Source organism: Pleurodeles waltl, chromosome 6, assembly GCF_031143425.1.
Source record: "Pleurodeles waltl isolate 20211129_DDA chromosome 6, aPleWal1.hap1.20221129, whole genome shotgun sequence".
Classification (NCBI taxonomy): domain Eukaryota; kingdom Metazoa; phylum Chordata; class Amphibia; order Caudata; family Salamandridae; genus Pleurodeles; species Pleurodeles waltl.
The window spans coordinates 150,861,769-150,879,579 of record NC_090445.1 but is presented as its reverse complement, the minus strand read 5'-3'; the positions used below and the strand labels follow the sequence as shown (position 1 = coordinate 150,879,579).

General features: G+C 46.7%; 1 protein-coding gene across 2 annotated transcripts in view; it reads left to right on the top strand.

Moving 5' to 3' along the window:
- The window catches only part of ACLY (ATP citrate lyase), a 281,182-nt gene that overhangs the window by 31,163 nt on the left and 232,208 nt on the right, over positions 1-17,811 (top strand). For both annotated transcript variants that reach the window (XM_069237662.1, XM_069237663.1), the window contains exons 4-5: positions 11,534-11,596; positions 16,367-16,557. In XM_069237662.1, coding sequence (XP_069093763.1) covers positions 11,534-11,596; positions 16,367-16,557 — 254 coding nt within the window. The remainder of the gene's footprint in view (positions 1-11,533; positions 11,597-16,366; positions 16,558-17,811) is intronic.

The window sequence follows — 17,811 nt, the reverse complement described above, 5'->3', positions numbered from 1 at the left end:
TCTATCCCTACACTTTCCTGTGAACATTTCCCAAAGGAGAGCACCCCAGTGAGATTTGTTCACTTTTCTGGTTACACAAGCCCTCTCAAAAGCTGTGAACCATTTGGTGATGTCATCACCATCTTCATATTTAGTTACAATCCCTTTAGGGATTTTCAACATGTCAGGAGAATCTCTGACCCTATTTATGTTGCTGCCACCATTGATGGGTCCTAGGCCCATCTCTTGTCTTTCCCTCTCTATGGCTAGGATCTGTCTTTCCAAAGCCAATCTTTTGGCCATCCTGGCTAACTGGATGTCCTCTTCACTGGAGTTATCCTCAGTGATTTCAGAGGTGTTGGTCTCTCCTGTGAGGGAACCAGCATCTCTGACTATTATTTTTGGAGTCAGGGTTTGAGAGACCCTGTTCTCCCTAGATAGGACTGGTAGGGGGGAATTTTCCTCCAAGTCACTATCCTCTTCCTCTGAGTTGCCACCCTCAGAGGGGTTGGCCTTTTCAAACTCTGCCAAAAGCTCCTGGAGCTGTATTTTGGTAGGTTTGGGGCCCATTGTTATTTTCTTTATTTTACAGAGTGACCTTAGCTCCCTCATCTTAAGATGGAGGTAAGGTGTGGTGTCGAGTTCCACCACAGTCACATCTGTGCTAGACATTTTGCTTCTAAAAGTTGGAATACTTTTTAAGAATCTACAACTGGTTCTAGAATCTAATTCAAACTTTTACAAACTTTTAAACTCTAAAAGAAATGCTAAACAGGATCTAACACAAGGCCCTAGCAGGTCTTTTAAGAATTTAGAAAACTTTTCAAATTGCAAAAATCAATTTCTAATGACAATTTTGGAATTTGTCGTGTGATCAGGTATTGGCTGAGTAGTCCAGCAAATGCAAAGTCTTGTACCCCACCGCTGATCCACCAATGTAGGAAGTTGGCTCTGTATGTGCTATTTCAAAGTAAGGAATAGCATGCACAGAGTCCAAGGGTTCCCCTTAGAGGTAAAATAGTGGTAAAAATAGATAATACTAATGCTCTATTTTGTGGTAGTGTGGTCGAGCAGTAGGCTTATCCAAGGAGTAGTGTTAAGCATTTGTTGTACATACACATAGACAATAAATGAGGTACACACACTCAGAGACAAATCCAACCAATAGGTTTTGTTATAGAAAAATATCTTTTCTTAGTTTATTTTAAGAACCACAGGTTCAAATTTAACATGTAATATCTTGTTTGAAAGGTATTGCAGGTAAGTACATTAGGAACTTTGAATCATTTCAATTGCATGTATACTTTTCAAGTTATTGACAAATAGCTACTTTAAAAGTGGACACTTAGTGCAATTTTCACAGTTCCTGGGGGAGGTAAGTTTTTGTTAGTTTTACCAGGTAAGTAAGACACTTACAGGGTTCAGTTCTTGGTCCAAGGTAGCCCACCGTTGGGGGTTCAGAGCAACCCCAAAGTCACCACACCAGCAGCTCAGGGCCGGTCAGGTGCAGAGTTCAAAGTGGTGCCCAAAACGCATAGGCTATAATGGAGAGAAGGGGGTGCCCCGGTTCCGGTCTGCTTGCAGGTAAGTACCCGCGTCTTCGGAGGGCAGACCAGGGGGGTTTTGTAGGGCACCGGGGGGGGACACAAGCCCACACAGAAATTTCACCCTCAGCAGTGCGGGGGCGGCCGGGTGTAGTGTAGAAACAAGCGTCGGGTTTGCAATGTTAGTCTATGAGAGATCAACGGATCTCTTCAGCGCTGCAGGCAGGCAAGGGGGGGCTTTCTCGGGGAAACCTCCACTTGGGCAAGGGAGAGGGACTCCTGGGGGTCACTTCTCCAGTGAAAGTCCGGTCCTTCAGGTCCTGGGGGCTGCGGGTGCAGGGTCTTTTCCAGGCGTCGGGACTTAGGTTTCAGAGAGTCGCGGTCAGGGGAAGCCTCGGGATTCCCTCTGCAGGCGGCGCTGTGGGGGCTCAGGGGGGACAGGTTTTGGTACTCACAGTCGGAGAGTAGTCCGGGGGTCCTCCCTGAGGTGTTGGTTCTCCACCAGCCGAGTCGGGGTCGCCGGGTGCAGTGTTGCAAGTCTCACGCTTCTTGCGGGGAGTTGCAGGGTTCTTTTAAAGCTGCTTCTTGAAACAAAGTTGCAGTCTTTTTGGAGCAGGTCCGCTGTCCTCGGGAGTTTCTTGTCTTTTTCGAAGCAGGGCAGTCCTCAGAGGATTCAGAGGTCGCTGGTCCCTTGGAAGGCGTCGCTGGAGCAGAGTTCTTTGGAAGGCAGGAGACAGGCCGGTGAGTTTCTGGAGCCAAGGCAGTTGTCGTCTTCTGGTCTTCCTCTGCAGGGGTTTTCAGCTAGGCAGTCCTTCTTCTTGTAGTTTGCAGGAATCTAATTTTCTAGGGTTCAGGGTAGCCCTTAAATACTAAATTTAAGGGCGTGTTTAGGTCTGGGGGGTTAGTAGCCAATGGCTACTAGCCCTGAGGGTGGGTACACCCTCTTTGTGCCTCCTCCCAAGGGGAGGGGGTCACAATCCTAACCCTATTGGGGGAATCCTCCATCTGCAAGATGGAGGATTTCTAAAAGTTAGAGTCACCTCAGCTCAGGACACCTTAGGGGCTGTCCTGACTGGCCAGTGACTCCTCTTTGTTGCTTTCTTTGTTCCCTCCAGCCTTGCCGCCTAAAGTGGGGGCCGTGGCCGGAGGGGGCGGGCAACTCCACTAAGCTGGAGTGCCCTGCTGGGCTGTGACAAAGGGGTGAGCCTTTGAGGCTCACCGCCAGGTGTCACAGCTCCTGCCTGGGGGAGGTGTTAGCATCTCCACCCAGTGCAGGCTTTGTTACTGGCCTCAGAGTGACAAAGGCACTCTCCCCATGGGGCCAGCAACATGTCTCTGGTGTGGCAGGCTGCTGGAACTAGTCAGCCTACTCAGACAGTCGGTTAAGTTTCAGGGGGAACCTCTAAGGTGCCCTCTGGGGTGTATTTTGCAATAAAATGTACACTGGCATCAGTGTGCATTTATTGTGCTGAGAAGTTTGATACCAAACTTCCCAGTTTTCAGTGTAGCCATTATGGTGCTGTGGAGTTCGTGTTTGACAAACTCCCAGACCATATACTCTTATGGCTACCCTGCACTTACAATGTCTAAGGTTTTGTTTAGACACTGTAGGGGTACCATGCTCATGCACTGGTACCCTCACCTATGGTATAGTGCACCCTGCCTTAGGGCTGTAAGGCCTGCTAGAGGGGTGACTGACCTATACTTGCATAGGCAGTGAGAGGCTGGCATGGCACCCTGAGGGGAGTGCCATGTCGACTTACTCGTTTTGTTCTCACTAGCACACACAGGCTGGCAAGCAGTGTGTCTGTGCTGAGTGAGAGGTCTCCAGGGTGGCATAAGACATGCTGCAGCCCTTAGAGACCTTCCTTGGCATCAGGGCCCTTGGTACTAGAAGTACCAGTTACAAGGGACTTATCTGGATGCCAGGGTCTGCCAATTGTGGATACAAAAGTACAGGTTAGGGAAAGAACACTGGTGCTGGGGCCTGGTTAGCAGGCCTCAGCACACTTTCAATTGTAAACATAGCATCAGCAAAGGCAAAAAGTCAGGGGGCAACCATGCCAAGGAGGCATTTCCTTACAGGTTGTCAGTTAACGGGGGGCAGGGGAGAGTTCCAAGACATAGGCGGTCATTCTGACCGTGGCGGTCGGCGGTCGCCGCCCGCCAAGCGGTTCCCGCCGAAAGACCGCTCCGCGGTCAAAAAACCGCGGCAGCCATTCTGGCTTTCCCGCGGGGCCGGCGGGCGACCACCAGAAGACCGCCGGCCGGCCCAGCAGGAAAGCCCCTTCAACAATGAAGCCGGCTCGGAATGGAGCCGGCGGAGTTGCAGGGGTGCGACGGGTGCAGTGGCACCTGTCGCGATTTTCACTGTCTGCAAAGCAGACAGTGAAAATCTTTGTGGGGCCCTGTTAGGGGGCCCCTGCACTGCCCATGCCAGTGGCATGGGCGGTGCAGGGGCCCCCAGGGCACCCGTTCCCGCCATCCTGGTTCTGGCGGTGGACACCGCCAGAAACAGGCTGGCGGGAAGGCGGTCAGAATCCCCATGGCGTTGCTGCAAGCAGCGCCGCCATGGCGGATACCCTGGGCCAGCGGGAAACCGGCGGGAAACCGCTGGCTCCCCTTTTCTGACCGCGGCTTTACCGCCGCGGTCAGAATCGCCCAGGAAGCACTGCCAGCCTGTTGGCGGTGCTTCCGCCGCCCTCCGCCATGGCGGTCATGGACCGCCAGGGCCAGAATGACCCCCATAGAGTGCAGTGCAGTTCATGGCTACAGCTTGGGTTATGAAACTGGAAGAATTTGGCTGGATGGGTTAGGGTAGGTAACATGGCAACGGTGTCCAGGAGCCTGAGGTCAGAGAAACTTCCAGGGTAGGAGGGGATTCTGGGGAGGTGAAAGAGTCTGAGAGCAGGGTAAGGAACTCATTTTGGTGAGTGGGCAGGGGGAGGGTCCAAGGCAGGGTACAGTCATGTTGGAGGGAGATATATCTTGGGATAGTATGAAGTATAGCATAGGCATGGGAGGGTCCAGGGCAGATGCAACCAAGAATAATACAGAATGGCCCAGGGCACTGGTGGCTGGCAACCTGTTTTCAAACTTTTGTTAAATGTAGGGAATTTTGTAAATGGAGAATTTGATAGGCTTAATATGCTCTCTTAATATTATTAATATCTATTTCTGTGAAATATTCCTCTGTGGTGTCATTGCCTTTTTCACATAATGTAGTAGAAATTAAGATGTGCACTGTATTGGCCTGTTACCTGCCATTGTGACTTGTTCCCGGATGATTTATTGTTACCCTGGAAACAAAATGAAGTGATAGTGCTTGGCATAAATTAAGAGGTAGTGGGAACATCATGGACATTCTCCAGACTGGAGTTATGATATGGCTGACGCTCGCTTAAGCGGTTTCTAGACAGGGGTCTGCCCTATTGTACTTGTCCACAGATAAAGTACATACAGGAATTTTGGCAGCTGTCCTGAGTGTCGGGTTAAAACAACACTACTTTGTATTCTGTGATAGCTGTATAGAGGCAGAAAGGATCTTCAAGAGCTTTCATTTATTCTCGCTGACTTTAAATTAAATTTTATTGTTGTTTTGGAAAAAATAAAGTCAGAAAAGCGCATGAAAAGGTTCACAGTAAAGCCATCTATGCTTACATCGGCGACATAGATTTGAATTTTAATATCAGTGTCATCTAGCCCAGGCCATAAAAGCCTATCCTGTCCCCTAAATGTTGCTGTATGTTTGGGGACATCCTCACGTCTCATGGACTGATATTAAGCCAGTCACCGGTCTATTATATAAAAGTCCCAAATCTTTAAGCATGAAGTTCCAGGCAGTGCAGGCTGGTGCTTTGAAGATTTGGAAAATGTGAACCAGCTCCTACACAACTGACGTTTCATGACTGGTTCCCATTTTACCAGTATCCAAGAGCATTGCTTCGTATTAACAGTGATGAATAAAGTCATAACTTTCTTGGAGCAGAGTTGTCTGCAAGAAAAACAAGCATTAGCAATGCAATGGGTCTCGCGTTTGCTCGAGTTAAAGCTATTAGCGTTGTAAACTCCTAACTGGACTTTTCTTGCCCCATAAACTGAAAAGTAAACCAGTTTCACAAAAGCGACCCAACGGCCGCCATGAGCACAAAGCAAAGACACAAAAGGAAACAAAAGTGCATTTATCCATGTAACCGGCAAAAGTGCAATTATCCTTATAAGCGGCAAAAGTTCAGATATCCATGTAACAGGGTCGATGTTATGCAAAGCACTCTACTACTTCGCAGTGAGATAGCACTGCCTATGAAATAAAGAGAATAAGTTGTGCAGATGCCATACTTAAAAGAAGGAGCCTCTTATGTTTTCAGTAGTTGGCCGGTGCGCTCGAGGAGGGCTAAACACCAGAAAAGGCCTGATGTTCGCATGCCTTTCACTAATGAAATCAAGTGAATTTTAAAAGGCAAGCTGTAAGGAAATGCCTCCTTGGCATGGTTGCCCCCTGACTTTTTGCCTTTGCTGATGCTATGTTTACAATTGAAAGTGTGCTGAGGCCTGCTAACCAGGCCCCAGCACCAGTGTTCTTTCCCTAACCTGTACTTTTGTATCCACAATTGGCAGACCCTGGCATCCAGATAAGTCCCTTGTAACTGGTACTTCTAGTACCAAGGGCCCTGATGCCAAGGAAGGTCTCTAAGGGCTGCAGCATGTCTTATGCCACCCTGGAGACCCCTCACTCAGCACAGACACACTGCTTGCCAGCTTGTGTGTGCTAGTGAGAACAAAACGAGTAAGTCGACATGGCACTCCCCTCAGGGTGCCATGCCAGCCTCTCACTGCCTATGCAAGTATAGGTCAGTCACCCCTCTAGCAGGCCTTACAGCCCTAAGGCAGGGTGCACTATACCATAGGTGAGGGTACCAGTGCATGAGCATGGTACCCCTACAGTGTCTAAACAAAACCTTAGACATTGTAAGTGCAGGGTAGCCATAAGAGTATATGGTCTGGGAGTTTGTCAAACACGAACTCCACAGCACCATAATGGCTACACTGAAAACTGGGAAGTTTGGTATCAAACTTCTCAGCACAATAAATGCACACTGATGCCAGTGTACATTTTATTGCAAAATACACCCCAGAGGGCACCTTAGAGGTGCCCCCTGAAACTTAACCGACTGTCTGTGTAGGCTGACTAGTTCCAGCAACCTGCCACACTAGAGACATGTTGCTGGCCCCATGGGGAGAGTGCCTTTGTCACTCTGAGGCCAGTAACAAAGCCTGCACTGGGTGGAGATGCTAACACCTCCCCCAGGCAGGAGCTGTAACACCTGGCGGTGAGCCTCAAAGGCTCACCCCTTTGTCACAGCCCAGCAGGGCACTCCAGCTTAGTGGAGTTGCCCGCCCCCTCCGGCCACGGCCCCCACTTTTGGCGGCAAGGTTGGAGGGAACAAAGAAAGCAACAAGGAGGAGTCACTGGCCAGTCAGGACAGCCTCTAAGGTGTCCTGAGCTGAGGTGATTCTAACTTCTAGAAATCCTCCATCTTGCAGATGGAGGATTCCCCCAATAGGGTTAGGATTGTGACCCCCTCCCCTTGGGAGGAGGCACAAAGAGGGTGTACCCACCCTCAGGGCTAGGAGCCATTGGCTACTAACCCCCCAGACCTAAACACGCCCTTAAATTTAGTACTAAAGGGCTACCCTGAACCCTAGAAAATTAGATTCCTGCAACAACAACAAGAAGGACTGCCTAGCTGAAAAACCCCTGCAGAGGAAGACCAGAAGACAACAACTGCCTTGGCTCCAGAAACTCACCGGCCTGTCTCCTGCCTTCCAAAGAACTCTGCTCCAGCGACGCCTTCCAAAGGGACCAGCGACCTCTGAATCCTCTGAGGACTGCCCTGCTTCGACGACGACAAGAAACTCCCGAGGACAGCGGACCTGCTCCAAAAAGACTGCAACTTTATCCAAAGGAGCAACTTTAAAGAACCCTGCAATCTCCCCGCAAGAAGCGTGAGACTTGCAACACTGCACCCGGCGACCCCGACTCGGCTGGTGGAGAACCAACACCTCAGGGAGGACCCCCGGACTACTCTACGACTGTGAGTACCAAAACCTGTCCCCCCTGAGCCCCCACAGCGCCGCCTGCAGAGTGAATCCCGAGGCTTCCCCTGACCGCGACTCTATGAAACCTAAGTCCCGACGCCTGGAAAAGACCCTGCACCCGCAGCCCCCAGGACCTGAAGGACCGGACTTTCACTGCAGAAGTGACCCCCAGGAGTCCCTCTCCATTGCCCAAGTGGAGGTTTCCCCGAGGAAGCCCCCCCTTGCCTGCCTGCAGCGCTGAAGAGATCCCTTGATCTCTCATTGACTTCCATTGCGAACCCGACGCTTGTTCTAACACTGCACCCGGCCGCCCCCGCGCCGCTGAGGGTGAAATTTCTGTGTGGACTTGTGTCCCCCCTGGTGCCCTACAAAACCCCCCTGGTCTGCCCTCCGAAGACGCGGGTACTTACCTGCTGGCAGACTGGAACCGGGGCACCCCCTTCTCTCCATTGAAGCCTATGCGTTTTGGGCACCACTTTGAACTCTGCACCTGACCGGCCCTGAGCTGCTGGTGTGGTAACTTTGGGGTTGCTCTGAACCCCCAACGGTGGGCTACCTTGGACCAAGAACTGAACCCTGTAAGTGTCTTATTTACCTGGTAAAACTAACAAAAACTTACCTCCCCCAGGAACTGTGAAAATTGCAGTGTCCACTTTTAAAATAGCTATTTGTGAATAACTTGAAAAGTATACATGCAATTGAAATGATTCAAAGTTCCTAATGTACTTACCTGCAATACCTTTCGAACAAGATATTACATGTTACATTTGAACCTGTGGTTCTTAAAATAAACTAAGAAAATATATTTTTCTATAACAAAACCTATTGGCTGGATTTGTCTCTGAGTGTGTGTACCTCATTTATTGTCTAGGTGTATGTACAACAAATGCTTAACACTACTCCTTGGATAAGCCTACTGCTCGACCACACTACCACAAAATAGAGCATTAGTATTATCTCTTTTTACCACTATTTTACCTCTAAGGGGAACCCTTGGACTCTGTGCATGCTATTCCTTACTTTGAAATAGCACATACAGAGCCAACTTCCTACACAAGCCCACAAACCAACCAAGCTGATGGGCTTGACATGGGCATGGTTAAAAGCCCACAGAGAGATTACACCAGCGACAGTGCGCTTTGCGTTCGACCCTAAAAACTGCTGTGCCACCCTCTCAGTCTTCACGCTAAAAGTTTTAGGGCCGGCAGATCTTTGGGTTACGCTTTTGCTGATCAGAGCAGGAGATACAGACGCTGAGGGTTGGTCAGACATACAGATTTTTCACAACCATTCTAATTCTGTAAGCAATGTGTCGACCTTGTTTTTCTCGTAAGCATGCTGTGCCATTTGAGCATCTGGATGGGAAGCTTGTTGGCATAAGATTATTCGTACATTGGCAGGCATATGGGAGCAGGGTAACCTTTAACATTTGCTACAAAAGATATAGACAGATGCTGCTGTTGGTTGCAGAAAGGTGTTCTCTACTTAAAAGCCTCAGCTGCCTGTACGTACACAGCATTGCTACTCACTGCTTCAGCGTGGAATGTTTGTTGATTTACTTTGATCCAAGCCCTATACACTGCAGTGTCCTCAGCTCGGGTTTATCTTGAGGTGATTCCTTTGGCTATCATTGGCTGCCTTGGATGGTTTGTCACTCCTGGGAGACTGTGTAGGTATACAGTAGTTTGGTGGTTTTAGCAAATTAATTTTTCATAACGATGCTTCCGTTGTTCCTGTAATGGAACCAGCCTCTGAAAACATGAGCACTCCATGAACCTCCTTTTTTTTTTTTTTTTTTTTGGAACACTAAATGTAGTATTTTGGTGACCTGTTTCGAGTGTATGTCGTATGCATTGTACATCTATGAAAACTTGAAGGTGCATTAAATGCTGTGACCTGTCTTGAATCTGGTTGCGAACGCAGTGTTCAGTTTTATAGGCCCGAGTACACCGTCTTCATGGTATTTAAGATTGTAAAGTTTCTCTTCCCTCCTGGGCTGGGCGGTAAACCAAAAGCAGCCCTGCCAAAAATGTCCCCTTCCTCCGCTCTCTCTGGCTCACTTTCCATCCATCCATTCTCTCTCATTCCTCTATCCTGCCTTTCTCTGCCTTCCTCTCTCTCCTTTACATGTCTACGTTTCTGTGAGAAAATGCACATATCTGTAAGCTTCTCTTTCTCTTTCTCTTTCATAAAGCCCCCGCTGTGAAAATAAACTCGGGGAGTAGGAGGAGGAGAGACGCTTGTAGCAGCCTCAGACCTTCCAGATCCGGCCTCTGAGGGCTCCATCCCGCCAGGGAGATGCCCAATGGAATAAATGGCCGGCCGCCCTCCCTGCATGCAACTTGTGTATGAGTTTGTGGACGGAGCCAGGAAGGCATTGGGCTGTTGAGATTAGACCTATTTTTCTTTTCTGTATGTAGGCTTGAGGATCCTGTTAAGAGACCAGTTTGTGTCTCTGAAGGGAAGGGGGAACGTACTGTTATCATCCATACCAGTGTTCCCAAGGACGTGGCTTGGTCAGTAAGATTGGAAATTCAGATTTTCCAACCATCACACTGGCACATAATGTTAAAATACTTTATACTACAAGCAGGGTGCATGATAGAGGCCTTGGGGCAGTGGAACGTGAGAAAAATGTAGATTAACGAGTTCTAATTGAGAGAAGACAATGGCCCTCATGACGACCCTGGTGGTCCGAAGGCCGCTGTGGCGGTGTAACCACTGGTGGTGAATACTGCCGAATTAGGAGTTTTACCACGTTCCGCCAGGCTGGAGGTGAGCACCTCCAACACAGCGGATGGTGTGATACCGCCAGTGGTCTCAGAAGGCGGGAGACCGCCAGCATTTTTCTGGCAGTCGCACCACCAGAAAAAGCTGGTGATCTTGCACCCTGAGCATTCTTGTCGCCAGGATACACTCGCACACACATCCACATACCTTCACACATGCCCTCGCACACTTAAACACACCCCTACTCATCCACGCAAACGCAACATACAAACCCATTCACACTGACAAACATACACAAACACAGCACTCACGCACGCATTCACTCCCTCGTACCCCATGCGCATACATACATTCACACCCTGTCCCTGCACCGCATACACGCACTCAAGCGCTCTCCCCATCCACTCCCACAAACACTCACCCTCCCCGTCCACACACAATCACTCACACATGCAGACATGTACCCACAAACACTCCCCACGACACACACACACACACACACACACACACACTGCCCTATCATGTCAGATGATCCACTTGCCTCATTTGTCGAGAAGGTCGTCCGGGAGGGGATGGGTGGCGCTTCCACCGCTGGCAGCTCCTCGCCATCTGGACACCGCCACACTGTATTACGGGTTGTAATATGGTGTGTTGTCTCTTTTTGGTGTGGCAGTACCGCCTCTGCACCACTGACCACCAGCACAACTGGTCTCGGAATTCTACCTGATTTAGGGCGGAAGTCCGAGATCTGTCGTATAAGGGCAGTATTTCAGCACCCATGTTTTTAGCGGTCTTTGGAAAAGGCCGTCAAAGTCGTCATGAGGGCCATAATTGTGTAAATAACCAACATTTTCAAGGACTTTCAAAACCGAGATGGAGAGGCGGGAGAGGGAGAGTGTGTGTATGTAAAAATTCCTGGTGAAATCTGACAGACACCTCATTTTACCGACTAAAAGCACCGGTACCCAGATATTTGTCAGAGAATACATTTATAAGGGGTGTGTAACATACCAAAGACCTCTTCCACCCCCCCCCCCCCCCTTAAGATAAACCCCTGAGCATCCCAGGTAGCAACAAGGGAGGGAGCGGTATTTACAACAACAATTGTTAAGCCTATCAATTGGCTAACCTGCCCAGAAATGCAGATTTTATTAATTACATCTTTTGTTTTCTATTGACAGATTGCTAAAGCCAAAGGTGTTTTGAAGAATTTCTTGATTGAGCCATTTGTTGCGCACACACAGGTGGGTAGAGACCCTTGATTCAAAACCACTGTTCAGGGTGACTCTTAAGTGCGGGCCACTGAATACATTCTTTGAGAGTTCACAGCTGAAAGTTCTTGTTTTTAGGAAACAAATTATAACAATCCTCCTGGAGAAGGGTCCTTCGAGAGCTGGTAGAATGTATGTTACTTTTTGATATGTTACGCAGGTAAAGTACTGTAACATTTTGGGAAGAAAGGACCCGCATATGGATATGGCAGCATCGACGGGGCTATATTTTCACTGCAGGTTTTAACAGGGTGACGGACACTAGGCAACAAACCTGGATCTTCTACTGAAACATCCACAGTTCCCTGGTCACCTGGAAAGCTCCCTCTTTTAGTGATAGAGATACATGGCTGAGGCTTCTTCCTTCATCTATGCAGCCTGCAGCTCACTACTGATTAGACTGCAGTTAAAAACCCTCTGCTGTTGTCTGCCAAGGGTCTGTGCCTCATGCTTGATAATGCAGGTGTTCCTCGCACCTTGTTGAAATTGCTTTAGAAACCCCTTCATTGACGAGCTTCTATTTTCTTTACCTTCCATTATTTGTTTTTCCACGGGGCTGGGTGCATATGGATATTCTCTGAGGCGCCATTTATTTAGATTCTAATTCATGCTATGTTTATGAATGTGCAGCGTTTGTGGATGCCGCCTTTCCTCTTCGCCTTGATGTCCCTTGGAAGTGATTTATTTTTGCTATGGCAACAGCATTTGGTTTTTACTGTGACTCATATCCCTCCTTAAATGAGGACCTGTGATTGATTGCAACCTTCAGGGACTCTGAAGCGCTGGCATGTGCTTGATTTGTAGCCGCTGCTAAAGAAACATGTTCTGTGCCAAATTGAAAGAGCTTTAGAGGTAGATTAAAATGACCATGTAGCGCTCATAATTTTCTAGATAAATTACTACTCCTACCAAATAGTAATCCAGATATCTCACCTTGATAGACTAGAACACTCTGGCTAAACGCCCACCCACCCACCTACACCCGTAATGACTTGTACATCAGTTGACACAATCACACACATTTGCTGCTACTCTCAAACACACACCATTAAATACATGCATTTACTCACACACACTCTTGCAAATGTACTCGCTTCTGAACACACAGATCGAACTCTTCATACACAATTGCTCCTCCAGGTACACTTGTACACATGAGAGCGTGTGCACACACACTTACTCTTAAAACACACACACACCTCTCTACAGCCACTTCTACCTACCTACACAAACAAACCTTCTGAGCTCCTTCCGACACACTCCTATTGACACGCTCGCTTCATGGTGCACACCATACACTCCTGCACATGCAACATGCACACTTGTGCACCCCTACACTCGTGTATGTGCACATGCATGCACTCATGAACATGAGCAAACCTAGCACGCACACCCTAATCCACACACAAGACTCACCCTATGCTGTATTGCCCCACACCCTCATTCCCTCTCATCCCTATGCTCTTTCTCTTATGCCCTTTCTTCCTTCACCATCCTGCTCCCCTTGAGCACTACATGGCTCGCATTCCTATGTGTGCGCATACATATATACATAGATCTATGTGTAGTATATATATGTATGTGTATATATAATATACATATTTTTTTTATATATATATATATATATATATATATATATCTATATATATATCTATATATATATGTTCATATAAATAAACACACAGCTACCTACTCGCAGGCACACACACACACACACACGTCTGCTTCTCAAGCACTCATTTATGGAATCCTGCTTTAATCTCTTATTACTTATTCGCCAATTGAATTGGATCCCTGACTTTAAAATGTCCTTAGTGCAAATTGGGGTAGAAGGAGGTAGGAAACGTAGTTAATATTGTTCTGAATCGAGATTGGAAACTCGCAACCAAGTGCTTGAGCAACTATCTTGCTTGCCATTGGAGTACATTTCCTTGGATGTTAAATGGATTTTTTGGGGGCAACATCAGTAAGATAGGGTGATTTGATATATTAAGGTAATGTTCTGTGAAGGTTATGCTAAAAGACTGGCTGAAGAATGAGATCAGGCAGGATAAAATCTGAGAGATGAGGCTAAGGAGAGTTAAGCATTTTGAAATTAAATGATCCAAGGATGCACATGATGTGTTAGTAGTCTTAAGGACTGTTATCATCTCTGCAGCAGATGCTTTAGGTGAATGAAGTGACTAGTGTGAAAAGAAGACAAGGAGGACGAAAAGGCAGAAAAGAAGGAAAAAGAGAACGTATAAAATGAGGAAGGAGGAACTAAAAAACAGAGCAGTTAGAGGAAGAGAAATGGGGAAGATTTTATCGAAGCAGGATGTGGAGTCAGCGGTTGATATGTCTGAGCAGTTAATACCTGCTGGGGAGATTAGGCAGTTGACAAATGTGACTGGTTGTTGAATGTATGACCTCTGGAAGAATATTGTGTTTTACATTTGGAGGCGTCAAGGTTCTGACTGTTTGGAGAATTGGATATTCATTTGTGGTTGGAGTTACTGCTACAGTGCTGTATTGGGAGGGTAGTGAGGGGGGGATAGGATTAGTGAAGTACTTATCGAAAGGTGGCATTTATTAGGTCAATCATGGCTATATTTGATGTAATCATTTTTTTTATTGATCCAGAAAAACTTGGGCTTTGTTGGATGAGTTGGAGTCTTAGCAGTTGGTGCTGGCACCGAGGAACAGATGGTTAATAACAGGATGTCCTGTTCACCGGGAGAATGGTTGATGGAAGGAGGAGATGTGTTTAGAGTACTGGAGACCAGTACTAGGTCAAGTGAATTACTACGCTTGCAAGTGGGAGCAGTGAGTCTTATAGAGTTGTCCAAGAGAGATTCTTGCAGGATTTTTTTTTTAATGTTGATGCCTGGTCAGGTTCTGGTCTCCAGCAATAATGAGGAGAGGTTTCGGAACATCGTGGATCAGGTGCCTGGAAACCGTAAAATGAGGTTAGTAATTTATGTAATCTGCCATAAATATGGCCTTGCAGTCTTAACCAAATCTGGGTACCTCCTTTTCGAGGATTCTGCACAGATCCAAGTCTGGCACAGTTTAAGAATCCAGGCTGTCACAATTATGTGAAGGCCACAGCAGAGCTGTTCACTACCATTATGTGTGCATCGACTGAAGTGATGTCTGTGGTTGTAATGTGCCAATAGGAAAGACAGCGGGAGGCTGGTGACAGGACTGGTGTGGTTGCGCGTGCATAATGATGGAGGAGACCAGCTCCTTTGCCTCGTCAATCATTGTGAGGTTTTGCCAGCGAAAGTGGCAAAGTCATCGGGAATAACAGTCACTGCGGCTTGCCCTTCCCCTCAGTCTATGTCAGATTAAAATTCACTGCTAATGTAGTTGCAGAATTCAGTTTAATTTCTGTTGATGTAGGCAAAAGCGAGTATATTCTTTTTTATATGTATCATGCCACTTAACTCATTTTTAGAAAACCTACTTTATGATCCTTATCTTCTGTAACGTTTCTTTTTTTCCTATAAAAATGGGTGTTTTAATATGTATTCTTTATTGGCATTTTGTCGGACCTCCACTTTGTTTAGCACATTATAGGAAAGATGCCCTAAACTTAGCCTGCCTCCACAAAAGGAATCTTCTCCATTCCTGTTTTTTACCAGCAGCATTGACGTATTCATTGAAACTGCGGTTTATTAACGTCTTTTGGCTGTAGTCCCCTGTATAGTCATGTAACAGGCCTCCGTAGTGGCAACAACAATCCACTGAAATTTTAAAGCATGTGTTTCTAAATAGGCAGCTCTTAGAGGGGAACACACTGACTGTGACCATGTGAGAACTTTAGGCTGTTTTGCAAACCTGCGTAGAGACAGCCTGAAAACCTATGAAGACCTCATCGAAATCTGAAATTAAAAGATCTGCCCGAGAAAGTGGGGCAGCTCCTGTTTTTGTAAGCTTTTCATGAAAAAAGATCTTCAATCGCCCCCCCCCCCCCTTTAAAAAAAACAAAAACAAAAAAAAGGCAGTGATCAACACTGGAGATTAAATAAAGTGTCCTGCCGTTTCCACAGCAAGGTTTGGGTCCATTTCTTCACATGCCATTGAGTTTAAACTTTTATAATGTTTTCTGTAACCCAGGGGACCGTGGTTTGCTCTCACATCATCTGCTCAAAATGGTGTTCACTGTTTAATTAAATTATGTTGACTCTGCGATAGAAACTAAAGTGTAGCCATTGCCATTAAGTTCTCCTTCCTCCCACCAAAAATACAATATCATCATCCTTTTATTCGAAGATTGCAGGACACTTGAAGTTCAATTCTGGTCGGACAGGCTGTCTTGGGCACAGTCTGTGCCTTGTGCCCCAGATATTTATTTTTCAAAGATTAACTTGTTTTTATAAATAAGCTAAACCTCGAATGAAGCTATTTATAAAGCTGTACCACCTCACCTGTGGGATATAACTGTTGATGCAAATATTGCAATTTATTAGCAATGTTGTTGGCACTTAACTTTTTATTACTGCCTTTTACTTTCTATCTGGGTGTATTCAGTCCTGTGATCTACACGTAGCATCCCCACGTTTAACAGGTCCCTTCGACTTTGACCTATTGTACTTGCTAAAGGTTTAGTTGTAGTGAGTTGTGTATGGGATGAGCAGTGTTGCTTAATGTCATGCATGTTGTGGTGAGCTGTTAAGCTGATGCAATGTTTGCACTGATGGGCCACGCAAAAATGGGCCGGGGTGACACTAAATTTAAAGCTGCTGATTTATTTTCTAGGCAGAGGAGTTCTACGTCTGCATCTATGCTGCTCGAGAAGGGGACTATGTTCTCTTCCACCATGAAGGCGGCGTGGATGTGGGAGATGTGGACTCCAAAGCCCAGAAGTTTCTGGTTGGCGTGGGTGAAAAGCTGAGCATTGCAGATGTAAAAACCCACCTACTAGTTCATGCGCCTGAGGACAAGAAAGAGTAAGTGTGCTGAGCCAGATTGTCTCAACTGTAAGCGAGGGGCTGTGTACCATGAAAGGGATGTTTTGTGTCATTGATCCAACAACCATTGGATCATATATAAAGTTGCATGACCGCTCTAATAAAATGTTCCTGCACCACCATGCTAACCTAGAGCTTCTTCAGACCCTCAAAAAAGGCCAGTTACGAGAATGGGTCTGTTACGCTTTGATAAAAGAGGGTAGTACGTACCAAAGTTGTTCAGGGAACAAATCAAAAGGGAGAATAGTGCCATACAAAGAACTGCTCGGAATTTGGATCAGGTACGCAGTTTGGGTGTAAGCAAACTGGTTTGTTTGGAAATTGGGTGATTTCTGGGCAGACCAGAATGGTGCATCTGAAAGGCTTTGTCTGACTGAAAATCCTTATTGACCAATCCCCCCATGTCGCAGCCATCCTCTTCCGGGTGAGGATTTGAATACTAGTTGTCTTTCCATCCTTTCAAAGGATGTGCCAGGATTATAGTTCTCGAGGTAATCTCGTTCTCTCTAGGCTACAGTTCACACTTTTTATTTGGATGCATTTCTTATTGAGAGTTTGTAAAAAAAAAAAATATATATATATACTTTAATTTTATTTCAGCTACCACGTCTTCATGCATCATTTTTAAGTCCATAATTGGTTTCGTAAGCGCTCTGTGTTAAAATCTACACTCCATAAAAAGACAAAATCTTGTTCTCCAGGGCTGTGACATTACTCCCTATAGACCGGACGCGCGGGCAAGCATCCACAACATTTGCAATCTTCCCTTATTTCCTCCTCTGACATCAACAAGAGAATTGCCGGTGTCTTCCCATAACCAGCAGCATGGCGTCCGAGGCGCTGAGACCAGTTGGGACCTAAATAACGGGCGATAATAAAACAGCACGGGTCGCAAATCTATGGACCAAGGGTGGTATTGCTTGCTTCTAATTTCTCGTCAGAGTCTTTGAGGTGCTATATCTCATCTGCAATTGTAGCCACTAACGGTTCTTCAGCGTTTAACTTAATTTGTGTCCCTTTCAGTATTTCCTATAAGTCCATTTACCCATCATTCTAACTAAATGTCTGAAATGAAAACTACTGCTTCTGTAATGCCCTCTTCAGAACGCTCCAAGTTGGCATTTGCGGTTGTGCTGTGTGTGTGGCAGCTTCCGATTGCTGCGACATTGACTTGACCCTTCAACCTTCCCACTATCTTGAGTCCCATGGGACCGAGTGAAAGAATCGGTTGGG